At 42.4% G+C, this 26,690-nt stretch overlaps 2 protein-coding genes across 2 annotated transcripts; both read right to left on the bottom strand.

The window, feature by feature from the left end:
• Positions 1 to 54: 54 nt before the first annotated feature.
• Positions 55 to 13,372, bottom strand: LOC143131495 (uncharacterized). Its single transcript, XM_076291147.1, has 8 exons — positions 13,256 to 13,372; positions 12,405 to 12,776; positions 11,126 to 11,141; positions 9,166 to 9,281; positions 8,674 to 8,721; positions 6,330 to 7,058; positions 666 to 796; positions 55 to 211 (listed from the first exon to the last, which is right to left on the bottom strand). The coding sequence occupies exons 1-8, from the start codon at positions 13,370 to 13,372 to the stop codon at positions 55 to 57; spliced, it is 1,686 nt and encodes a 561-aa protein (XP_076147262.1).
• Positions 1,884 to 5,482, bottom strand: LOC143131702 (xin actin-binding repeat-containing protein 1-like). The gene has a single exon (XM_076291316.1). The coding sequence runs from the start codon at positions 5,400 to 5,402 to the stop codon at positions 2,040 to 2,042; it is 3,363 nt and encodes a 1,120-aa protein (XP_076147431.1). The 5' UTR covers positions 5,403 to 5,482; the 3' UTR covers positions 1,884 to 2,039.
• Positions 13,373 to 26,690: the final 13,318 nt, after the last annotated feature.

The following is a 26,690-nucleotide window of genomic DNA, read 5'->3' as shown; positions in this document are numbered from 1 at the left end:
GTACATGTACATTCAAAACATAAAAATCACAGTTAAACCAAAACCTGTGTGGGCCTATATATCATCAGTACCATTCACAGTGTGTTGTAGCCAGCGGTCCTTATGTTGTGGACGGCCAAAACCCTCGTCATAGTTGCCTTTCCTCCTGAATAACTGCTGGTAGTGAAATACGCAGTAAAACTCTCCAGAAAGGGGTGCATAGTTGCCAATGCTAAGATAAAAGATAAACAAATGTGCAGTTTATAAAAATGTTATTACATTGAAGTTGTAATACTGCCAACAAATTGTTTGAAGCACTTGATACACAGCCATGTGAATTTTTGTGATTTGCACCATTACACCAGTGCTGACTGCGTTATCATCTTCAATCATTAACTGTCATTAACACAAAAATTAGCACATGTAATCAAAACAGTGCTGGTAAATTGAGGATCTCAGAGCTTTGGCAACATTCCGTGGTGTAAATATTTAAACAATTTTCAGACAAACCGATTACACAAAAATCTCTCCTTCTTTTCTGAATCTCAGGGTCATTTGATGGGAATTTGTTGTGCAAAAACATGTGGCTCATTTTCAGTGAAACATCATTGCAGTTTATGGTGCTTGTATGGGTGATTCGACACACATGCATATCCTGTAGCTTTCAGACCATGACATTTGCTCACCTCAGCTTCTTTTTGCAGTGTTTGCAACAGAAACAGTTCTTGTGAAATATGAACTTGTCTGTCACTGTCCTCTCCATGGGGTAGACAGGCTTAAGACACACAGTGCACAAGTCCTGTGCGGCGGGTTGAAACTGTAGTGACAGTGTTTCTTTGTTAAGTGTTAGTGTTGTGGTGACAAAGAAGCTGATTGCACCATGTATGCAAATAGGGATGTAACAATATGAAAATTTAACCTCATGGTTATAGTGACCAAAATTATCACGGTTTTCGGTATTATCGCGATATTTTTAAACATGTGTTCAATATGTTCAGAAAGGACTAATAGGCTGAAATAGTTTCAAAAAGTGTGACAGCATTTAGGCCTACTATTACAAAATATAGGCAAAACCTTATCAAAAGTGCAACATTTAACCAGGGACGCTGGAACTCATTTTCATCTGGGGGTGCTCATAGAGGGGGTGCTGTGGGTGCGTAAAACATTTTAAGGTGGCCTATTGCTACTGGAGAAGGGCATATTTTCATTCACATTCATAGGCCTACATCCTGACTTCACAAACAAACCTGGCTGAGCTGAGCATTCTTAATTCATAGCATAACGTTACAGTGACATTGTGTGTTCCCGTTCACTTTTTCCTTGGTCATGTATAATTGGCTTTGTGCCACAATTAAATCTATCAAGTAGATAACAGAATCAGTAGGGTACCAGTTTTGTTTCATTGCACCAGGCCTACTGTATGTCAAAAGCAGGCTTGGATGAAGCTGGGAAGGATTAAACACACGGTTTCCACACCGTGGTAATCATCAGTGATAATCATGATATTTGAAATGAAAACGATAATTGTTATCGTCAACATTTTTATCGCGGTTTACCATTATACCGGTAATCGTTACATCCCTATATGCAAATATGAGTCTTTCTTTAGTACAGTGTTTCTACCGTATACTTATAACAGGCTGCCACAATAGAGGCTTTATTAACTTAAATGTGTCCTGTAATTTCCTTCTCAAAGCAAACATTACCAGTATAATTAATCTAATATTCAACACCAGCTTTTTTGAAAGTCTATTGCCCATTCCTATAATAAATAATTTGTATGAAGAGTCAACAGATACAAATAACATCATGTTTTTCACAATCATTTTTTATTATTTGAGAAAAAATACACAAGCCAAAATCTGAAGGAGAGATGAAAAACGAAACGATGAAATATGAAATGGTATAAATGTAAAAAAAGAGATACTGAACAAATGCAATCATTACACTAGAGTATAAGTCTGGAGACAACGTACTGTAACAAAACTCCACTGTCTTGTGAGTGTTCTTCCCTTGGGCTTCCATTTCCTCTCTCCCTAACAGCTTTACAATGGAGCTTTTTACAATGGAGGCCTATCCTCTCTGAAGGTTGGCAAGTTTACTTTGGGGTATTTCACAACCTCTGATCTTGCCAAGCTGGTAACTGTCTGGCAGCTGGATGTCGTGTTACTCTCTGGCTTAGTGGTCACCACTGTAGAGGTCTTTGAGGAGCAATATTTGTTTCCGAAGCAGTCTGTTTTCTCGTAATCTTCTTTGATTGTTTTCTTCCCAGTGACTCTTTCTCCCTTGGGCAATGTTTGTACCTCGAGCACATTGACTTGATGTAGATTAAAAGGGTTGTCCATGAGACTAAGAGACTTAGTAATGTATGGGCATTCATTATTTTTACCCATGATGCTCTCTTCTGCTCTGCCACTATTGATGACGAGATCCTTTGTAGACTGGAATCTCTCTGATTTTGCACTATGCTGTTGCGGACAATTTGTTGGCGACTGAGTGGGACTAGAAGGGTCTGACTCCCTCCTCACACCTGACTGTATTGAGATGAAAGAGGGAGAGGATGGCGAACCAGCTCTGTGTTTGGCGGCTGGGATCTCAAGTTTTGGTATCTGTCTCACCTCAGTCGTGCCAGGAGAGCTGGAGATTTGGTTCACGTGAGCTGCTTGCTTCTTTTGCCTGAGGGCCTTTTGGGATTTACTGGAGCCAATGCTGATTGTACGGATGTTGCTGCAGGACTGAGAGACCGGGGCCGACACCATAGATTCCTTGAACAAGCCGGACAGCCCAGCAATGTCTGACTCTGACTTCAATGTGGATACTGAGAGGAGAGCTTTTCTTATAGCTTCTTCTATATCCATAAGTTTCGCCAGGGTTTGCTCTTTCAAATTCAAAATCTCAGCGCCTGCTTTCTCAAGGTCACCAAATGCCAGCTCCATGGAAGAAATCTCTGGTCCTTTAGTTGGAGATTTACATTTTGCCGCAGTCTTTGCCTGTTTTGGTTTTAGTTTCTTCGGTGTTATTCTAACCCAGTCCGGAACATTCTCAAAGATTCTCCTCATTGCCTTCACATCAACTTGACTAGTGTCTTCCTCAATCTCTTCAACCTTCGATAGGAGGATTTTCAGCTCCTCTTGTTTGCGCAGGTTATCGAAAATCTCCATTGCTGTCGTCACATTCCCTCGCATGATCTCATCCCTGTGAACTGACAGCCTCTGCATTCTTTCTTCCTCACTCTCTTTCTTCACTTTCTTTTCCCTCATTACTACTTTACATTCTTCAGATTTCTGTCCATCAGTTGTAGCTGGATAGGATTCAACACAGCATGCTGAAATAGTGCTGTTGCATTGCTGTGGTGTAGACAACTGTTTCGGATCAAAAATGTTGTCTTTGGCCATTTTCATCCGTTTTGGCTTGACAGGTTTGGTTTTGTTCACATTTTGATCAGATGGACCAAATGTGTGCAGCTCTGCTTGAAATCCTGACACAAACTCATTGATGACTTGTGAAGCAGCAGAAGAACCCTGTAATCCCTTATGAGAACTATTGGCTGTCTGTGTTTCTTGTTGGGAAACAGTCTCTTCCTCTGGGTTATTGCTGATGACATTAACTTCTTTTCTTTTCTCAAGGTCTGCCTGTTTTACAACTTCATCCCTCTCCAAACTGTCAGATGTCTTTATTTCAGTAGTGTCACATGGAAGGGTCTGTGGTGTTCCTGTGCTTTCATGGTGTGCAGTATCCCTGCCATCTGGGCATTTCATCATACCCTTGCAAAGGGCGTCTTTGTAAGACATTGGTCCTGACTGAGGTGGTCCTGACTGAGGTGACTGAGGTGGTCCTGACTGAGGTAGGAGCTTTTTCTCAATTTCAAGTTCTTTAAGAGTTTCTGGCACTTCTTTTCTTTCCTCATGCTGTCCAATACTTTGTGACGACAATAACATGCTTTCTTTATCAGCAGCGGATTTTGCTTTCAGGTGATCCGGCTTAGGAGGAATTGCCGGCTTTGGGCCTGGATTCTTCTTACCCTTTCGCTTGGACTTTTTTGAAGTAGCAGTATTTTGTCCTTTGGCGTTTATGCACTCAGGTGGTTCCATTTTACACTGAGTTGAATGGGCGACTGCTGCAGAAGCTTCATTAGATGCGAAGATAGCCACCTGTTCATCGACTGGGGCTGATGCAGTGGGAATTGTGTTGCTGTCATCAGATGAGGTCACTAACTCATCACTTTTTTTAACTGCACTCTCTGTGTTCACTGTCTTTTTTCTTTGCTCATATGACTTTCCAGCTTTCTTGTAAATCATTGCAGCTCTGAAATCACCTTGGGTAACATTTAAACTAGACTGGCCCAAGGACTTGAGTGCTGCCTTGATGTTGCCTTTTACGATTTCCTCCTTTTCCTCCTCATGGGGGAGCTCACTTGCACTGCTCTGTAAGGAACTGATAGTTTCCTGAAGATGGCCTTTCTTAATCACCATCACATTACTGTCCTCTGTAGTCTCACACGTCTCCCATTGACCTTCAGTTTGGTGTTCCAAAGACTTCAATTCCTGTGGCATTCCTTTCTTCTCTACAGTGATACCCACCATTTCAGAATCTGATGAAGATGTATGTTTGTCTTGAACTGGGATGCTAGTTTGGCTAACTGGAATGCTGTTGTCTAACTGCTGTGACTCAGAAGGCAAGAAACCTTCCTGGTCAATGAAACTGTCCCTGTCTGTGATGTGAGTCTTTTCTTGTTTTACTCTTGCCTCTTGTTTCTCTTGAATGCTATGCTGAAGTGCTTTTGCCTCCATTGTGGCTTGTTGAAGACTTAAAATGGCTGCCTGAAGATGGCTAAGGTCATCCTCTACTGCCTCCACCATCAACTCTGCTTGCAGTATTTTACCTTCATCCTGGATTTCATCTTGTGTAGTAGGTCTACTTGCTTTGATAACTGATGAGTCCTGCAAAGAAACATCAGGTATCTTCCCACTTTGCATTGAGTAACTGTCTTCATCTGTAGTTTTCTTGTTTGTGGTTTCATCTGGTGGAGATGTTATTGTAGTGTTTGATACTGAAATGTTTCCTTTGTGGAATGTCTTGGTCTTTGGGTTGGGCACATCACCTTGACAGGAGAAAATATTTTTGATGTTCTTCACATTGCCTGAAATGCTCTCTGTGGCATTGTCCTCCATTATGGGACTCTTTGCTTCCTCAGTGGAGTTCAGTTCCTCTTCAGATGGTGTTTTCTGGAGGCTCTTAAGGTATTCCAAATCTCCTTTCTCAATGCACTTTCTGAACAGTTTCACATTCCCACGCTCACTTGCCTCAACTTTGCGTGGGCCAGGTCCCATTTTATCCTGGGCATTTGCCAGGAGGCTTTTAATGGTTCCTTTAACATCTCCTTTAACTTCTTCATCAGCCTCCTCAAGGCTGCTTATCTCCATTTGTTCCTCTGTGGTTTCCTGCAGTGGAAAAAATCCCTTAATTTCTAGTTCCTCATGACTGAAGAGTGAGTAAACAGAGACTTGAGTGCCTTCGTGGGAAGCCTCTTGGATAATAACGCCCTTTTTCAATGAGTTATCTATGTTGAGAAGATCCTCAATAACTTGAACCAAATTGACTGTTCTGTATTCTCTGTCTTGGTGCGCTGTAAATGGGAGCTGGTTGATGGGCACATCTATATTCTTAATCTCCACATTTCCCTGTTCGTCTTCCTTGATAAAGTTTACACATGCCGTGAGGTTTGCCCTGGGTAAAATCTGAAGTAGAATATTCTTTATGTTACCAGTAATGATCTCCTCTGTCTGAATTTGTGGACAGTGCCCAGTGGTAAAGTTGTATGTGGCTTTTTTAGCAGTGCCAGCCTCAAAAGATTCAACTATGGTGCCATTCGAATGAATGACACTAAAGTTGTAAAGAGATTTTAGCCTTTCATTCATACTCACATCTGTTATATCTACTCCATCTCGACAGTTAATTTTGTGAAATGGTGTGGATTCAAATAGGTGGGCCCTGTCCTTTACATTTGCCTTTTGTATTTCCTCTTGAGCACTGATATTCTCCAGAGTGGCCAAGCTATTCTGCAAAGAGATGTCTCCACTTTGTCTTTTCCCTCCCTCTTTGAGATATGTGTTTTCTAAGTATTTTCCAAAAACAAATCCAGTGTTTTCTTTGCCCATAACACAGGAGACTGTTTGACCAGATGATTTTCTCTCAAAGACATCTTTAACTTTTGAGATGCCCATGTACACATCAGTACCATCTTGCTGTGCATCTGCAGAACTGTCAGCAACGTGGTCAGTAATTTGTTTTTCCATTACTGTTTTTGTCTTATTACAATCCTTTTGATTGTTTGAGGTAAAAACTTTCACTTGTTTTTTAACTGCTCCTTTTTCGTCTTGTGAGACAACTACTTTCATTGTTGAGGCATTCTCAAGGCTATCCATGTGTTTGGGGATTTTCTGAGACTCAAACATCATTCGTGTGGAGCGAACATCAGCCATTTTTTCTTCCTCAACATTGCTATCTGTTTGATCTCTTGAAATTATTTCTGAGGCCAACAGAGGATGTGACTGTGATTGGTTCAGAGGACATTCCACTGGGGACAAGGTTGTTCCAGAACTCATAGGTCTTGCCATAGATTGCACAACTCTAGGTGGCACCCTTTTCTGCTCTTCCCAGGCGACCCGCCCCTCTCCCTCTAAGTGTGTTTTTGAGTCATTGGGGTCCCCTACATTCTCGAAAGCACAGTTCTCAAATATCCAGCGCCTTGACAGAACCTCTCCCTGGTATCCAGTGTCCTCAGCTGTGCTCTCAGACCTCAAGACATCAGCAAGCTCCTCGTCCACCACCCCATCCAAGCTCTTCAGCTCAGGGCAAGTGTGCTTGAGGAGACGTTTGAGCTCGCATTTCTGACGCTGCTGGTATAATGCGGAGAATGCCTCTTTGGAAGGAGGGGTGGGTGAGAGGCATGGGCGCATAGGGTTTTGGGTCATGTTTGCACTGTGAGCCTGAGGTCTTTTGGCAGCAAACTGTAAAGGATCGTCTGTCAGGTGTGTCTCTGAAAGGTCACTTTTAGAAGCTTGGGAATCTTCTGTCATCTTGAAGGGAAAATTTCAAAGTAAACACTTGTTATGTTTGTTTTTTGTCAGTGACATCTGTGAAATTCTTGGTGGACGTGCAATGCTTCATACCTGAGAAACCACATGCTTCATGCTGTAAGTAGTAGGTTAGCCAAACCAAGCCAAACCAGCCCATTAGTAATTGTATGGTGCTTGAATGTCTCTCTGTGTCTGGCTTAAAGCAAAGTTGTCCAAATCTGTCCAAGGAGAGTTTTTGATTTGACGCATCAAATCTGTCACTCAGCTTCAGCCAAATATCCACTTGTGTGTCACCCAGAGACAATAGGTCATGGATATAATCATAAAGGTTTACCAAGTGTGCAAAAAAATAATGGCTATTTCTCATTTTCCACCTTTTGTCATTGTCATGACAAAAATAACGTGTTTTCAAATTATTTGGAGATGCACATGGAAATGATTTTGGTAACACTTTATTTTAAGGGTTCCAGTGTAATAAAGTACAGTGTAACAACCTATGTAACAATATGTAATATCACATACTTATGTTACGCTGTAATGTTAGGGTGTCAAGAGTCCCAAACTTTACCCCATAGTCATTTGCTTTCCTTCCCCAAAGAGAGAGGCCACTTTGGCAAAGCATTGTAACAAGCACTTCTTATTACATGTGTACTAATGATCTGTGTACACACAAATACATTATGTATGGACAACATAAGTATGTGATATCATATTGTTGCATAGGTTGTTACACACTGTACTTCATTAAAGTACATTCATTTGGGGGTCAGTCGTGGCCTACTAGGGCTCCGGACTTGTAACCGGAGGGTTGCCGGTTCGAACCCCGACCAGTAGAAACGGCTGAAGTGCCCTTGAGCAAGGCACCTAACCCCTCACTGCTCCCCGAGCGCCGCTGTTGTAGCAGGCAGCTCACTGCGCCGGGATTAGTGTGTGCTTCACCTCACTGTGTGTTCACTGTGTGTTTCACTAATTCACGGATTGGGATAAATGCAGAGACCAAATTTCAGATGACAGGATCAAAAGAGTATATATAATACTATACTTATTATGTAGATACACTGGAACAAGGACCCCTTAAAATAAAGTGTTACCATGATATTTAACATTAATTATAGAAAAAACTGTAGGCATGAATTTGACTTGGAGCCATGTCTATTCTTCTTTCTCTGTTTAACCTCAAGCCATGATATGGATCCTGCCGTAGTGTCTCTGGATTAAAGCGTTAAACTAATAACATAACAGAATTCCTCTTCGGTAGTAAGCCATGTGTAATGGAAGCCAGCTGGTTCAGAGCTATGCAGTGCGCAAACCTCCATCTTTGTTGCCTAACAACATGTCCTATTGACAGGTAGGTATATAGTACCTATGCAATTAACCTGGCTGGTTGATAGTTTGAGAAAAAAAGTGAATTGTCCTTCTCATTACACATATACACATGCAGTAATGACATTATATTATTGGTATCCACAAAGAAAGGCTTTTTTGCATGCTTAGTACTTCCATGCTTTCTTGAGAAAGACCTATGTATTACATTTTAATAAAAACTCACAAAAACCTGCAGTTTAGTTCATTTGTTTAGTTCATTATACAGTGTCCCGCTCATAATTTGTCTTACCTTAATTCCTTTAGGTCTCTTTCCAGACGGGCTGAATGAATCCATTCCCTGGAAAAATAATTGAGGTGTTATGCTGTTGTGTGCTGCACATACTGCCAACATCATTATGCCTGCCAAATCTGATAAACCGTGCAATCAGCTAGAGAGAGATGTGTTGCACATTTCCTGTTAGCATCTGAATCCCAATCTTGTCCTTATTTTCTGCAAATCTTTATTAATTGTACTGTCGACAGGGCTGCTTTCAAAATTCAAAATTGTTGCCTGCTTTTCACAGCAACTGAAATTTTGACCAGGGGTGCCCAGACATTTGCATGCTTCTCTACAAAATGAGGGTATATGGTTGGTTGGTACTGTATATGCTTATCTTCAAGGCCAATGAATACGCTTTACATTCAAAATGTTAAGTCTGTCAGGGACCTTGCTTTACCCACTATACACTGTCTAGCATATGGCTATGTTATCATATCTGTGCACAATTGTTTGTCAACCAACTTGATTTCCTGAGGTTTCCACAGCTGCCGCTTTTGACTGAAAGAGTGCAGATATGGCTTTGACAGAAATGGATGATTTCTCCCATCCAAAGTCGGCAAGAGATCTCCTCTTCTCTTCTGCAATCAGGCATAAAACACAGGGATGAACAAGAGCAGACAGAAAACTACAGACCGTCACCCCTCTATCTTACAATGTTAAAGAAAGTGAAAACAAATTGAAACCAGCATCCATATCCAGCTGAATGGAGGATTGGAGCATTGGTGACCCCCTACCTGGTAAATCTCACCAATTATATGAGAGTAGAACACACATACACTCATGGATACAGACATACTGTACCTACAAGTAGCAATACATTACTTGTTCAAACCACAAATGTGCCTGTCGACAGAGACATTACAGGCTGATCCAAATTCATGCTTCATGTTATTGCTCTGAATAAAGTAGTGTATAGTGATCCAAATGTCAGTGGAAGATGACATAGTGCATGGTAAGCATTAGGTCAATGTTGCTTATAGGGTTTTGCTATCTTAACCTTTAACCTACTCAGCGACAGGGTATCCTTAACTATCTATCTCTCTGCAAGTGTTGTGTGTATTATATCAGACGCTACAACAGCTGCATCCTTCACTACCAGCTAGAATATTCAAAGGACACATTAGAAGTGTCTCAATAATGCTATTTCTGTCCACTTAAAGGTGCAAGGTAATATAAATACAGCACAATGTTGCCAAACTCTTGATGGCATTCAATACTAACAAGCAGAACACACAGAGATGCCAGGCAGTGTAACTCATGTTTTGTGACTGTGCAACAATGACTAAGCAACTCTGTAATTGTTATGTAGATTTACATGGAGGACTTCCTTTTAATCGTGTTTACACGTACAGTAGATGCAAGTTATGAACAGAGCAGTCCCATGATAGAGTATTGGGTTGGGCTCATATTTATACCCTTGTGACTCAAATTCCATGGAGGATTTACTGATTATAAACTTATGGTATGTTCGGAAGTAAATCATATTTTGACATTATGTACAACTGACTATGTTTGTATTATATTGTATTATTATGTTATATTACTGTATACAAAACTGTTATGCATATTGTAGGCCTACAAACACGAACAATAAATTATAATCTATTATGAGTGCAAGCAAATACGATCAGATACTAGAAATAGAGGATTATCAGCCAGAAGTAGGTCATTATTCTGATGACTATGATATGTAGGCCAGATGCACCATATTACTGCTAGCATGGACTTCCAGGTAGGGACTATAGCCAAACCTAAATTCAACTTCATACAGAACTTCAGCTACTTAAATATTAGAGCATTAGTTAACTTACTAAAGTCCTGTTGATTCCTAGGTCCTCACATATATAATACATAAGAGAGGCTAAAGTAAGTCTCAGTCTTTTTATGCACACACTGTCTGGAAATGCTGTGGCCCAGACAACTCCCTCTGGAGCATGGAGGTAAAGTGATCTCAGTCGACACACAACAGACTCTAGGATTTGCTGGATAGTCCATGTCTTGCCTCTGTTGACTGCAGTAGGCAAGGGCACTTCTGGGTGTCACTGTATGTCTCTCTTGTGCTGAGTGACTCTGAATCATCAGAATAAGTGTTTATGAGTTGTGTGTCACCATAACAGTATATCTGTGACAAAATACTGATTATTTTTTCATATAAAGTGATTAGCTTGTTGTCATTCTTATAGTAAAGTACTATGATTGCTAAAAAACAAAAACAATCTCACCGAGCCAAGTGATCACCCAGTACATAGGACCATCTCAGGTCCAGATCTCTGTAGGGACCTCTTATGCATGCTAATTAAACCATGGAACAGCATCCGCCATGCTATCACTTTCAGAGTTCAGATGTGCTCCCACACTGTATGACTGTGACCCTAATAATCATTAATGTTTGCTCAATTGTAAAAACCAAACAGTCACTCACCAGAGCAAAGAGACGCCTGCTAACCGTTCCTGCACATGGTTGAACTCAACTGGATACTGTTGCTATCATTGGCAATCCCCTGTCCTGTTCCCGCACAGCAGTGTGGGGAGGCTAAATGTGTCTTCTCTCTCTTTCTCTCTCTGTCTCCCTCACTCTTTCACTGTCTCTCTCTCTCTTTCTCTCTCTCTCTCTCTCTCTCTCTCTCTCTCTCTCTCTCTCTCTCTCTGTGTCACTAGGCCTCCGATTGCCCCCTTTCAGGCAACAGCTGACCCTGTCATCCCAGCCACCTTCAAGGGACGGCTATACCAAACGGCTATTTTCAGACGAGGCCTGTGGCTTTTTCTATTCTGGCACTAGGCTGAGTCAATCACTAGTGGTGGTGGAGGTTATTGTGTAGCCTAGTCGTGGTGGCCCCGATATTATATCTCCCACCCCCCTCCCCCCGTCTACTGTGGGTCAATGTGATTTAGTGCTATGCTTAACTGTGGTAGGTTTAGAGTATGATACAGTATTATGAACTTACTAGTTGTGAATGTATGCTTTCATTTTGACAGAACATTTTACCCTTAGAAAAAGGTTTAATTTAGCAATCCTCTATTTTAGGAACTTTAAATGTTGAGCAAATGAACCCTGTTTTGTTCCCAGAAAGTTCTCTGTGTGTAAATACCCAAAGGTTCTGTAAACAACATGAGAGCTCTAGAGAGATGGTTTCCTGGTAAATAAAGTTTTACAGTCAACAGAACAGTCAACCAAAAGTGCTGTAAGAAGTCGTCATCTTAGGCCTTTTGGAAGACCGTTTAAGGACTGTGCTATTGGGATAAAGCAAGGCCCCTTCACTCTAACTGAAGGAAAAGATACACTAGCATCTCATTTCTCTCTGGTTGAGGGCCAGTACTTACTATCATCTGATGTTTGTGAAGTCCTGTCAAGGTATACACCAGACACAGTCTGGCGTCTTTCTGGACGGCTCCTTCTCACAACCTTTAAGGAAAAAAATGTCTTTATAAAAATCTACATAGAATTATACCTAAGACAGTTAATTGAAGAATGATATCCCAATGTTTTGTGTCAAAGTAAATATACTTAAATAGCACTGTAATACATTATTAATGAGCACATGTGCTGTAGTCTGATTGCACACTCTTTCTGATTATTGGTATGCTTTTCATGGCATACCAAAGGAACGCAAAGGCACACAATAATATACAATACAGGAATCATTCAAGTGTCATGAAAACTAATCGATTCACCTACAAACAGTCTGACACCTGAACCTCACCTTTGGGGTTGCCTCCTCTGCCTGACTCATGAGTGAAGGGGGATCATGGGAATTGTTCTTCTTCACTTCATTTACTTGCTCAACCACTTCCTCAGCCTCAGCCTTAACCTGTGCGTCCCTGCTCACCCGCGGGCTGTTGAGGGGGGACTTGCCCCCGCGCTTCAGCTCTCTCGGGGTCATGACCTTAGATTCAAAGAGGGCCTTGAGCGCATTGGTGCCCCCCGGTGCCCCCGTGCCACGAGGCAGGCTGTCCATGGACTTGGCACGGGAGAGAGGCTGTGGCTGCCTCTCACTCAGGGACCTGGAGCGCTCCCTCACAATGCTGTTCCGCACCTTGGCAACAGGGGTCTCCAGTTCGGGGTCCACCGTTGGCTCAAGGACAGGAGCAGGGGCAAGCACAGGAGGCACAAATGCTGGAGTGTTCTTTATACAAACAAAATATTGATCATTTCAGTTAATTAAATATAAATATATTTTAAAATAATGTGCTTTAAATAATATATTTAAAATATATTATACAGTATATATTTTTTTTGCAAAAATGTAGCATCTTATTGCTGATTAAAAAAACTCACCTCTTGTTTTTCATGTTCTGATATAGGTGTCTTTCCTTTAGAAGTGAACCGATATCTATCCAATCCAATCATAAATTAAGCACAGAGATCAGACAGTACCAATAGTTGTATTTGATAATAGTACAGGTGCATGCATGGAGCACTGAGTCCAATATCCAATAAAGTGTGTGTGTGTGTGTGTGTGTGTGTGTGTGTGTGTGTGTGTGTGTTTTATATCTGCATCTGTGTGTACAGTATGTACAGTATGTGAGAAGAGGGATTGACTCACTCTGCCACCAGCTCAGAGACAGACTTCTTTCTGTCCCGGAGTCCCACCTCAGTCACTGACAGTGTCCTCTCGGTGTGAACACTCCTCAGGGACTGTGTCCTCCTCAGAATACTCTTCACTTCCATCCCTCAGTCACACACACACACACACACACACACACACACACACACACACACACACACATTAGAAGACAAAACACACATACTGTATAAGATCCAGGGTAGTGGAACAGACAGTGCGTGAGAACTTGAGAGCAAATACAACCACATTTACTAGTTAAAGTTTAGATGTATAGCTTTATAGATATAAAGCTGTATAGATATATAAATATAAAGCTCCAACAGTCAGCAAGAATTGTTATATGCATTACGCTGCAACAGTAAAAACACAGAATATGGTCATTTGTCAGATGATCTTTATCTGACAAAATTATATCAATGTAGTGGAAAGCTGATATTAATACATGTAAAAGTTCTGTATTTTCATTTATCTTAAGTCAATTACCAATACATATTGAAAATGAATGAGAGTATTACCTTTACATTCAAGCTGTCCTCCGTAAGTATGCTTCCGTGTGCTTTTTCTAGCTGCATCACAAGACACTCACACACTGTGAAACTTCCATGTGCAAAGTCCTTTAGCTTTATTGGTCTCTACAGAAACTGCAAAAGACATTCATGCCCTTTATCACAATTTAATAATTTTACTTTAGTACTGTATGTATTCTACTTCAGAATGGTATGACTTACAAAACCAATTTGTATACATTGATTTTCTACATATAAATGATTGAAATTGAGCTACAGTTACCAATATTAAGACATTGATTAGATACAATCTGCATTATTAAGCAATTAAGCATCTCAATGTCATAAAGAAACATGATAAGATGGTCATCTTTAATATTGCCTTAAGTAGACATCATTACGATGCCAATTTGTACTGGTTCTTCAGAAAACTTTGCAATACAATTTTCAGTATAGCACACAGTTATTTCATCATCTATACTGAACCAACAGCCAAAAACGACTGCAATGTAGGGTAGGCTATGTCTACTTTTGAGAATGAAACTGAATGAATGATACATTTTCAAAACTGTCTTTGTCTTTGATTTTTCTATGACCCCTGTCATTTTAGTGCATTCAGCATGCTACTGTATGTACACATTCTTTTTTAACTTGAGGTTAAGCCTAAGTGGATTTCTCCCCCTCATTCTCTGATGGTTGGCCCCAGTGTTTTAGTGTTTTAGTAGGGTCCGGGGTTCATGTCACTTTGGCCCCCCCTTGTCAGTGTGGACTCCCTGGACACATTTAACCTCACGGGGGGTGACGGGACCACAGCTGGGGTGTCGGGGTTACTAGGGTTGGAGCTGAACGTCACGTGAACTCAGAAGCAGTGTGAAGTGTCCGACATGACACATCCGCAGACAGGTGGTGGGGGAGGGGTCTGTTGCGTCTGCAACAGACATGAACAACACTGCTTTTCAGAATGCTACCCCTGTCATTGTAAATTGGAGTAATATAGGATAGCATAGGATAGGATGCAGTTAGGTGCCATAGTGATACAATATCTATACATTTTCAACATGTACGTATATAACATTGTATTAAATAGGAGAACACAAAATGTTATATACACAGGTTTATGTTTGAATGCTTCAAGTGCTGCTATGTAATTACATGATTGTGCATGTCAGAACAGAGGGAATATAATTGTTAATATGCTTGATCTGGATCCCTGCTCCTGTGACTGATCATACTGTAACTCATGTGAAAATAGTGAGTGTGGTTTTTCTTTTAACTTTTAGTTAGATTAAACTGATTAAATTACTCTACTTGTGCTGAACTTGCTTACCCAGCATTCTTTGGCATTTGTATAGCGTCAGCAACCCCAGCATGTCACACACATGACTGTGGTACGTGGACACACAGCACTTAAGGCAGCAGAAAAAACAAGAGAGGGCAAGGCCCATTTGTGAGGTCTTGCGTTTTTCAACTTCCTTTCATCAATGATTAACAGCGAGATATGGACTTACCAAAACCGTCTACATCATTCCCCTATTTTACCCATTTTTTTATGCACCTTTGGAAAAATACACCAACAACTGGCACAGTGCTTGCGCCCAACGATGACTTTACTTCATAGTTATAATGCTTCACAGATTGAGTTAAAAAAAGGATATTCAGCATATAATGACTACATGAATCTTATTGTAAACACCCTTTGCTCCTGTTTTACGATCTGTATGTGCCTAGTGCTTCCTCACAGGCCACAGTCAAGTGCCTCTGGCAGATAAGGTCACAAGCCAAAAACATAACAAGCAACCTTTCAAATTAATTAAAAAATAGCAATAAACTCAATTGTGCCAATGTCAATATATTATTGCTATAAATTATTTGGTACTTTTATATGACCTAAGGCTACAGTGTCACATTTTATAGCTTATTGTAATTTAAATGAATGCAATAGCAAAACACTGAAACAAACTAAAATAGATCTCATCAAAGTCCCCAATTTTACAAATGTAAAAAGAATACAGGGTGGTATGCAAAAAGCATATAGAAAACTGCTCCACCAAATTAACTTGACATTACATGCTCACAGCTGCTCAGAGGTATAGATTGTAAAGACTGTTAATTTTATGTTTGTGTCATTCAGCCCTTGGCAGCAGCCAACTCAGGACCAGCTCCGGAAGTGTGTCTCCACTCAGGAATTCCTTACCTCCCCCCAGGAACACAGAGGCTAGAGGGGGTGTACGTACGTGCTACCACTCCCACCCCCACTTTCGTTTTCCTTGGCCAAATGCCACATCACATACTCAATGCCATATGTTTTTACGTAATTTCACAAAAACTCTTCTATTGTAATGATTTCGTGTGTGATAAGAACACAGATAAAGTTGATTTACAGAGCCACTTATTTTGTTAATAATACAGTCCTAAGGGTTTTTAGATATTTTTTCTGGTGTTTAAATGGAATATTGTATTGGTACAGTATGGAGATGCTATTTTGACACTAAGGAGTGCACTTAACCATTCTTTGTCAAGTCCAAGAGTTTTTGTTTCTTTAAAAAAAAGAGTTCCTAAAATCAATCCATGCAGCTACTCTCTCAGGAATCAAAGAGGAATCCAGAAACTTGACAATGTCACCCTCTTGTGGATCTCCACTTGAACATGTGTGACCTACTCACCTCTGTAGAGGAGTCACAGACATTTTGAGGTAAGAGTCAGCGCGAGTGATAGCCACTAGTAGTATTATACAGCATGCATGCGTGACTGACTTATTTATAATTTAATTATAACATGTGGTATACCAACCAAGAGTCTACCGGTGCTGTAAAAAGGAGGCCTAGAGAAGTGCCTCCCGCCTTTGCTGCCTTTGAACTTGCCGTTTTACTGGTGAGCAACTCCGCCGCTGAATTTTAAAGAGGGAAAGAGACGCGGGGTAAAATGTGTTGTTTGAGTGTCTCCCAGTCAGTCCCCTTTGAAACCACCCTCGCAATGTGTTTCCAAGACTGCTCCTAGATTAAAGAGAATAAACGATAATTTGCCTCTCGGTGTGCGAGCGCCATGGCTGTGTGTCAGGGGAAGTCATGCGAAGCCTCTTTTTTTCTCTCTGTGAAGACCATTCTGCGTGGTTTAAAGGAAGGCCTGCTAATGTCAGGGAAGATCAAAGGAAATGTAGAAGGGTTCGTTGTGTCAGGAAAGGAAGTACAGGCAGTGGCGGTCGCTTGCAGCTGTTTGATATTTTCAACTCGCCTGCGAATGAGCTACTTTGAGTAACACAAATCTTCCAGTCTATGTCGCTTTCAAAGTGTATGCTCGACATAACGAGTAGCTTGACTTTTGTATGCGCCCTTCTGAGTATAAGCCTATCTTCATGTTAGATTTGGACCAACATAGGATACAGTGAACCTGACGCACACATTAGATAACATTTGTGCATTTGTAGAGACTTAAATGCAAACTTATTTGTGGCAGGTGGTATGGCAGGCGGTAGGGGAGACCGGGGCTGGTTGGAACAGGGGCAGGTTGGAACACTCTTAATATCCAGGCTACTAGAGGGAGCTGCAACAAAATTCCAACACTAAACTGACGGCCTTATTGAGTAGAGTAAACTCACGTATGTAACTGGTCTCCAGGTCATTAACCCTTTAGGTGAGAACAACATTTTAATTTTGTAGTGTCAAAACTTAGAATATGCACCTAAATACATCCTAGAAGGGTAATAGTTAGGGATATAAAAAAAATATTCATTATAATTGATAGGGGACTCATCTATATTTTAAAATGAAGTTTGAAAACCTGAGGTGACTGATATTAGCAGGCTAACAGCATTTGTGCAAAAAAGTTTGACCTAATGTGGCCGGGGCAGGTTGGAACTCTGATTTTGGGGTTGGTTGGCACATTCATGGCTATTTATTGACAAATCTATAAACTTTGTATTTTACACATAAAAACATCATCAATCTTTATTTTAGCATTGTTATTGTAATTACTGAACATAGTTTTACATTTGGAAGCATTTCAGACATTTTTAAACATTTGAAGTAAAAACAAATCGGTAGGGACCAAATTGGTCTTGACGGTGGGCCCTACTGAAGAAAAACACACAGGAAAGACATCAGCAAAGCCCTACAGGCAGTGATATAGATGAGCACTTCAAACAAAAGCAAAAGGGGTACTGCAAAGGACTATAACATAGGTGTTCCAACCAACCCCGACTACATGTGCCAACCAACCCCATGCATGGGGCAGGTTGGCACACGTGCACAACACCACTTTAATAATATATAACTCAAAACAAGGGATAATTTGTTGACATTGAATGTATACATTTTGTAGCTGAGATCCCAAGCTTTCAGTTAATCACAATTTGACAATTTCAACGCATTGTAAGACGGAGAAATATAGCCGAGAGTGAAAAGTGTACCAACCAGCCCCGGTCTCCCCTGCCTCTCAGAAAAGCATGTGCTGACAGCTTTTCAAATATAAATGCTTTCTCTCTCTCGCTCTCTCTCGCTCTCTCTCTCTCTCTCTCTCTTTCTCTCTCTCTCTCTCTCTCTCTCTCTCTCTCTCTCTCTCTCTCTCTCAAGCACATAAGCTTTATGTTCAGTGTGCCATATCTGGTCATATCCTTGAAGATGCACCAGTAAGGGTACACCACACCAATTTAAAAAAAAAACGTGAAGAGCAGAGCTGCTAATGTGTGGCATGGAAGAAAGTAAGGACAAAAATAAAAACCTGGGAGACAGGATGTTGTCAGACTCTCTCCTGTAAACAGAAACTAGTAGCAGTTGTCACTGTGGTAACTCACTGCTCACTGTGCAGTTATGAAGCCAACTGTATTTGCCTAAGACTTAAAAATACTGTGTAAAAATATTTTTGTTTTGCTTGTTGGTCCTCCTATTAATTAATTATACAAGCTTTCCTTTGTTTTTTTCCATCTGGAACTTTTTATTATCTGTTTTGGTAGGGCACGTTGACTTCCTCTTCATAGATAGATACACATTGTTGTTGTTTTTTTCACGGTGCTCCACTACTGATTTTCATATTCAATTTAGCAATAGCTTTGTGTAAGGTCTTATGGTTTTAAGCCAGGGATAGGAGTGAGGACTTCCACATTTTTATCACCAACTCAATACAATAGCCTAGTTATCCAGGATTGTAATAAACATCAATGTTTCACTGTTCATGGTAGGAAAGTTATTTCACTGATTTGAATTGTTTATGATTATCTCTTGATTGGTGAGATTAGCGGTTTGCTGTGAAGTGCTATCATCTTAGTTTTTCTTTTATCTCACACCTTAGCTCTCATAAATCATAATAATATATTTTTGCTATTTAAAGAAATATTATGATTCCTTTTTTTACTCTTAATCGTAATAAACCCTTGAGCACGGAATGCTTGGGCAGTCAGTCACAGCCTAGATTCTCCACATGGCAGTATTCTGTGCTTCTTTGTTATAAAAGCGACCATGTGATGTATGTTATCAAAATTAGGCCATGTTATGGCTTTGTCTGAACTCACTGAGTCAAATGTAATAGTAGAGATTGACCACTAGGGGGAGGAAGCAAACCATATCCATGTGCTTGTGTACTTGCTGCAATATTGACAGAGCATAGTTCTCCTGTACCAGCACAAGGACAAAGAAATGTTCTACTTGCAGCGAGAGAAGAGTCAGATAAGGACTGTCTGTTCTTACTGACTTACTGTTCTGCAAGTCTGGCTGCAAAACAAAACATGTGTTTGTACTTACATGTTAAGGACCAAAACATTTCTGTTCCAAGTCCATTTTCCCCCACTTCACAATCATATCAACTGGCAGTGAAGTGAATGACTTTAGAAACACAGTGTTGGCTAAAATCAAACAGACTACAAGAACTGAGTAAACACATTTCCAAGTCCGTGTCCACCATATAACCATCACAGGATCAGATCTGAGCCAGTTGCACATCAAAATAACCAGCTGTTAATGTTTAACACCAAATAAAATGACATTCAGTAAATTAATGCACAAAAGTAAATATCAAGCATATAAGCCTATCAAGTAATTATAAAATTGGACTACAGGAGTTAGACTTCAAATTAATTAAATAATATGGTTGTAAATGTTATTAAAATGCATTTGTTATTACTATTAGCACTATCTAATGCTGTTAATGGCAGGATAAGTATCGGAGTGCAGTGTTTCCCCTGATGTTAATATGAGAAGATAAGTGTGTACTGGCACCTGAATGGGTAGAGCTGGCTTTGCCACATAGGGCTCTTACAGTGCCAGCTGGGAGGACCGTCAGACTGTGCCAACCAATAGCCACCACCAATCCACACACACATACACACGGCATACACGTCTGGCAAGACTCCCAAGAGTGCCTGCCTGCACGTTGCATTAGGTTGCCGCGACAACACAGGCTGTATTCTCAGAGCACTCCCAGCTGTGTCTGTCCAGGACTGGAATGAGTAATGCCCTTGCCACAGTGGATCGATCTGTGTGACTCTCACAAACCCCACACACACACACACACACACAGATAGAGAGAGAAAGTCACAAATAAACACACACATATACACACACACACCATATATAGACATGCATGCACACTCACCACACAAACACACATGCACCCATGAAACATACGCAATGCAGACTGATACACAAACACACACACAATGGTACACACACACATGCATATACTCACACACACCTACACACAAGCTTAGAGGACGACAGAATGGCGTCGGAGTGGTGTGCAGTCTTGATATGACTCACCCTATTTAAACAGATCTATTGTCATCATTTTAATTGAATTTCTTCTTTTTTTACCACTGTGTGTTTCTGTGTCTTCAGCTCAGGTCAAATTACAGTCCAAATTACAGCCTACTACCATAGTTTATAGTCTTTTACCAAACGCAGTCTAAAATTAAGCCCATCCCAGACAACCAATCCCAACAGTGTGTTTTAATGTCAGACCAGATAGCAGAAGCAGAATGTGGACGAGGTCCGGCCATAGTCCAGCACTGAGGCTGTCATCACAGGCTGTCTCCTGCTCCTCTCTGTCTCCCTCCGTCTGTTAGGCTTCCCATTGTAGTCTTTCAACCCAAATGTTTTTCATGTGGTATTTGTGGAATGTCTTCTCCTAATGTGTCTTTTCCCTGTAACACCACCCCCCCCCCCCCCGCCCCCACACACACTCACAAAACACAGCTCTCCATACTAGCCCCCCCCCCCAAAAAAAAAATTCTAGTGTACCCTCCACATTAACTCCTCCAGCTTCCCACCACCACCACCCGTTCCATAAGTGTCTCTCACATGCACGTCCTGCTGTGAGCTAGCAGCATGCTAGCAGGTGCCAGCGATGGCGTCAGTACAGTGATAGTGTCGGTGGACACGGCTGCTGTCACACCATGGGGAGGTCAGTGACACCCGCGAGTGAGTGAGATGCTGCTGTAGCTCTGAGATTTGGGGCGTCGTGACTGGGATTCAGCGCTTGGGTCGGGTGAGTCACCGGTGATTCACGCCGCCCCTGGCTCTGATGCGGTCTGGGCTGATTGAACAGAACAGACGGGACCCGCGCACCACCTGACCCTGGGGAGAAACGAGGCTGGGCCGGAACCCAGCCAGAACCCAGCCAGAACCAACTTCTGGGTTTTGGCCAGGGTCGGTACTATGTGTCAAGTCAGTGTGTGAGAGAGAGAGAGAGTCTGTGTAAGCAGAGATCAGGGCTGGTACTGTGTGTGTGTGTGTGTGTGTGTGTGTGTGTGTGTGTGTGAAGCAGAGAGGAAGGCTGGCAGACTGAGTTGTGTCCTCATCCCCTCAACCAGGTTTCAAGTACAGAATGTCTATCAGGGTCACAACCAGTCAGAACAAAAATATTATTTCAAATGCATAAACAGCTGATAATAGGTATTCATATAACACACATTACATATTTATATTTATCTATAAGTGACACGAACGTCTGTCTGTCTGTCTGTCTGTTATTTCTCTTGTCCGATTTATTTCAAACTTGCCAGTTGTCTTGTTAGCCTGGTAATTCCAGACTCTCTGACTGCAGCACTGAAGGAAAATGAAATTGAGCGGAAGTACATAGACGGGTGGAGCCAGGCTAGTGTCTTGTAAGGGGCATGAGTACGTGCAGTGAAAAGTTTGACGTTGTTTGGATAAGTTATGCAAAATATATTGTTAAATATATAGGTAAAAGGAAGCACACATTGGCTTTCTCCGCTCTACTGTAGCTGCTCCCCCTCTCACACAGCACAGTGCAGGACCAGAGACAGAGGGTAAGCAGAGATGTTGACAGCACTGAATCAGGGCACATACCTGTATCATGTCATCCCAAATTGAAACGAGCGATAGGCGGTCCTGGTTTAGTTATACCTGATGATTAATCATGTTATTATGGTTTGGCCTCTATTCTTCAATATATGGAAGGGGTTATGTTGCATGCATTCAAAAAATGCATTTTTTCCCAAAAAAAGAGCCTATATCAGAAGTACAGCCCTGATGATCATTGACATCATATAACATTAGATGATGCAAGGTAAAAGACCCAGGTAGAAGATTTCTCTTGTAAAGACAAAGGTGACAACTGGGTAAATTCTCAAATCTAGTTCACTCTTAATCTCACCATATAACCATAACCCAGTACTTACCCACTCAGCAACTATAATGGTTAAATAAATAAACCAATCCAAAAATACACATAAACATAAACACATACAGTACCGTACATGCACACGCAAGCAAACTCAAATCAACCCCAAACTATGTGTAAACATAAACAGCGATAGCACCCGAACGACACACAAACAAACTCAAATCAACCCCAAACCATAGGTAAACATAAACACTGACAGCAATAAAACGACACACACTTAACCTCAAATCAACCCTGAGATATACATAAAGATGAGCATAAGCTTAAGCAGCACCCATATGTGGAACCTGAGGCAGAGGCGGAATTTGAAAGTGAGTGTGGCCCAATGGCCATGTTGTGTGTGTGCATGTGTGTGTGTGTGTGTGTTGTAGGTGAGCGTCAGGGGAACGCTGGCACAGGAATGCAAGCCCGTTGGCCAGGATGAAAGGCATCTTGTGTAACCTAATCTGGAGCAGATGTGTCAGCAGCGATGTCATTAGTTCGCTCGCTCACTCGCCAGAGGAAGAGTCGCCCTGCGGCAGTGGTGCTGGGCACATATGACCGGCCCGACCCCCACCCCACCCCTGCTCCACACATATACACACGCACACACACACACACACACACACACACCCCTCCTTCATATGAAAAATCAGCTCAAAGTGTGTCAAAGTCACGTGCCATAGGCAGTGGTAGACGCCTCGCTCTAACGAGGATGTTAAAAGTACACTACTTGCACGTTTTTTAGTTGTTTAAACAACCCGCAGTACTGTTTTTCTCATTTAACTAGAAGTTGCATATTTGAGGGATTTTAAGCCAACAGGGTTACAGAGCCAACATGCCTTTCCAGGAGTTTTTGCAGCAGTCTGTTTAGTTTACAATGGGTACAATGTGTCATCTGTCAGTGGCACAGGAACACCGTGTGTCCATGTGTTTCTGTGCGTGTGTGTGGTTGTTTTTTTTTCCTCTCATTGCGCTCGGCCGTCTCAGGTGCAGTGTTGCAGCCACGTGCTCCGGTACAGCTGAGAGGGAGGACTCGTGAGTGCACACACACCCTCTCAGTGTGTGTGCGCGGGGCGAAGCCGGCCCCTCGCTCCGCCCTCTCTCGCTGTGGCTCTGCATGCCGCGCTGTGTGCGCCTGAGCTGGACCCGTGCGTGTGTGTGTGTGTCGTGGTGGGGGTGTGTGAGCAGAAGGAGGCAGTGTGTGTGTGTGTGTGTCTGAGAGAGAGAAAGACTGAAGCAGAGCACAAGGGGGAGAGAGAGAGAGAGTTTGAGGCAGTGACATAGATAGTTTATGTGTGTGTGTGTGTGTGTGAGAGAGAGAAAAAGACAGAGAGAGTAAGTGAGCAAGAGAGAGAGAGGGGGAGACAGAGAGAAAGACATTGAAGCAGAGACGGAGGCAGTGTGAGAGAGCGATAAAGAGAGCAACATGGAGAGAAAGAGAGAGAGGGGGGTGGGGTGGGAGAGAGACTGCACGTTTAACACGTGTGGCTGCCTTGGACCCAGCCTGGCTGTAAGCTGCTTTTCACTGGCTTAGGCAAGCCGGCCGTTTCCTGGATACTTGGAGGCGTTTGTTGTCTGGCTCCACAATAGAGAGGTGCAGTTCACATGGTTTTACATGACAGCTTCACACTCCAACCACAACAACGTGTCCATCAAGCTCAGATACCATAGCAGGCCTTTTAGTAACGTGTCAGTGACCTAGCCACTGTAAATAGGAATGCCTCTATGTAAAGATTAGTTGTTTGGGCTGTAAAAGAAAATTGAATAATGCAGATTAAGCAAACTATCTTATTTGTGAGGCAAATGCAAAACATTAAAGAGGAAATAATCCTTCCTTCCCCACTGCATGTGTACACCATGTAATCTGACCAAGTGCAACATCCTGTGTGATTGCTATGCAAACGTGTAACTTATACAGCAGTCGTCCACTTCATTTAAATAAAAACATACATTATGGTGCCCTGTCTTCCTGGCAGAATGTGGTGTGGGATGTTATGGTTTGTGAGTACATCACCTCCTGCTTGCTGAGCATTGAGGAAAATGGCAGGACATTTTATGTTAGTTCTGGACTTTATGGCCAGTGAGCAAGCCTCTGCGGTAGGCAGTGGAGTGAGATAAGCGAGCGTTTACAACGTCCTGCTTTCTGCACTTTCAGCACGAGCAAGCATGGCGCTAGTCAGTTCATAACGCCTTCCACTGGGTCCGTTTCAAGACTGTGAATGACGTGTGTGAGTGAGTGAATGTGTTTCTGAATTTGTGTAAGCATGTGAAAGGAGAGTGTATAGTGTGTGTATGTGTATGTGTGTGAAAGGTGAAAGGAAAGTGTGTGTGTGTGTGTGTTTGTGTGTGTGTGTGATAGAGTTGTGTTTATGTGTGCAGGGTGCACAACTAGGTCACTGTGGTCAGATCCCAAGTCTCAAAAACTGGAACTTGGTGTTCAGTGTTGTTTTGGTTTTGGTGCCGGACAAGTCGATCACACCCCCCCCCCCCCCCCCCCCCCCCAACACACACACTACCACCCCACCTCATCTCCTCAGCCTCAGTGTCCTCCTCTGTTCCAAACAGGAATATCAGGTTTCCGGCCAGAGTGCACAGAATGTACTCATGCCCCCCCTCCCTCCCTCCATCCATCCATCCCTCCCTTCATCCCTCCCTCCCTTCACCACTGTCAGTAGAGGAGGCGAGCACAGCTGAGAGGCAACGTGCTTCACTCTGTTCCCAGCAGCATGAGTGTGGCGTTCCAGCAAGACTACCATTTCCCTCTTTCTCTCTCACTCTCTCTCTATCTCTCTCTCTCTCTCTCACACACACAAACATAAACGACTGGAGACTGCCTTTGACTTCCCACAGACTGACTACAGTGTTACCTTTCCAGCCTAACAACAAGAGAGACCCCTCACAACATGGCCAACCAGCATCAGCATTTTTTCCCAGGCAGAGAGTGGGGGGAGGGTGTGTGTGTGTGTGTGTGTGTGTGTGTGGGGGGGGGGTGGAATAAATAAATTAAGTTAAGAGACATGGGGCCTTGTTGGCAAAAGGTTAAAGAGACATGTACTGCATGTTGTATAAGGCTATATGTTTGTGAGAGATTCACTTAGTGGTGATGGGACGGGTGTGTGTGTATATGTGTGTGTGTGTGCTTTCATTCATGCTCTCCTGTGGAAAAATGTACGATTGTTTTCACTGCACATTCCTCTCCAGGCAGAACCCTGGGTGACCCTTGCTGGGGTGGCGCCATGGGGGAGAGAAGGAGTCCGAAGAAGGAGAGGAGGAGGAGGAGGAGGAGGAGAGGGGATGGGATGGGAGAGAGGGGAAGAGAAGTGAGGGAGGAGAGGACAGAGGGAATGGAATAGGAGGAGTGTGTAGGGAGAGTTGTGGAGGACGAGAAACAGGAGGAATAGAGGTGGAGACTGGAGAGCAGGAGGAGGGGTTGAAGGAGGAGGAGGAAAGAGGAGTGGAGATTAGTGAAAGAGAGGAGGAGGGGATTAATGAGGAGGAGGAGGAAGGGGGGGGTGGATGGAAAGGTGACAGGGCCTCCTGTTGGGCCCCTGGGCCTCACAGTGCTGCTTTAAAGAGACAGAAAGACAAACAGAACTGCTGTCATTGGTCAGAAAATGGGAAGAAATGTGTGTGTGTTGTGTGTCTGTGTGTGTGTGTGAGAGAGAGTATAAGTGTGTATAGAAAAAGTTAGTTAGTTAGAGTTTGTGTGCGTGTGTGTTTGTGTACAGTATGAGAGAGTTGTAATAACTATATACTCCAGTGTTTATAAACACTAGACCATTAAAAATACATGTAGTCCATTGGTGCCTCTGTTGTTTATGTAGCAGGGGATTTAAAGCATGTCTGTCTGGGGCAGTTGGGGCAACTTTGGGTTTCTCCTGTTTGCTGTGTGTGTTGTATCTGTGCTAATGGTCTTTTGGGTGTTTGTGTGCATATTCGGCTAAAGGGGATTTGTCCTGTGATGGGATTAGACAGAGAGAGCCAGACGAGCCTGACAGCCTGCACTGTCCCACAGGCTTCAAAACGCTCTGCCTATCACTGCCAGGGGCCACAGCACACAAGCTTTCTCCACTGGGGCTCTGTGTGCGTGTGTGTGTGTGTGTGTGCGTGTGTGCGCGTGTAGTTAAGTATATTATACATGTGTGTGTGAGTGTGTGTGTGTCCATGTGCATGATGGTTTTGACCAAAAATGTGTGTTTGAAGAAATATGCATGCACGTATTTGCATGCAGATGTGTGTGCGTGTGTGTGTGTGTATGTAGGATTACAGCATGACTGTGGCATTCAACAGAAAATCAATC

The sequence above is a fragment of the Alosa pseudoharengus genome, unplaced genomic scaffold, assembly GCF_046254945.1.
Source record: "Alosa pseudoharengus isolate Yale_2024_CS ecotype anadromous, Long Island Sound unplaced genomic scaffold, YU_APseudo_1.1 YU_APseudo_1.1_scf_18, whole genome shotgun sequence".
In the NCBI taxonomy this organism is placed as follows: domain Eukaryota; kingdom Metazoa; phylum Chordata; class Actinopteri; order Clupeiformes; family Clupeidae; genus Alosa; species Alosa pseudoharengus.
Note: the sequence above shows the minus strand (reverse complement) of the source record. Positions and strands in the feature narration are given on the sequence as shown.

Bases quoted from the DNA above. Each gene is read 5' to 3' on its own strand.
- LOC143131702 (XM_076291316.1), bottom strand. From the start codon at position 5,402: ATGGAGATAAGCAGCCTTGAGGAGGCTGATGAAGAAGTTAAAGGAGAT.
- LOC143131495 (XM_076291147.1), bottom strand. From the start codon at position 13,372: ATGGAAGTGAAGAGTATTCTGAGGAGGACACAGTCCCTGAGGAGTGTT. The intron at 8,722-9,165 runs GTTGGTTGACAA...TTATTTTTCCAG, and splicing joins TGGAAACCTCAGGAAATCAA to GGAATGGATTCATTCAGCCC. The intron at 212-665 runs GTGAGCAAATGT...CTTTTATCTTAG, and splicing joins CACTGCAAAAAGAAGCTGAG to CATTGGCAACTATGCACCCC.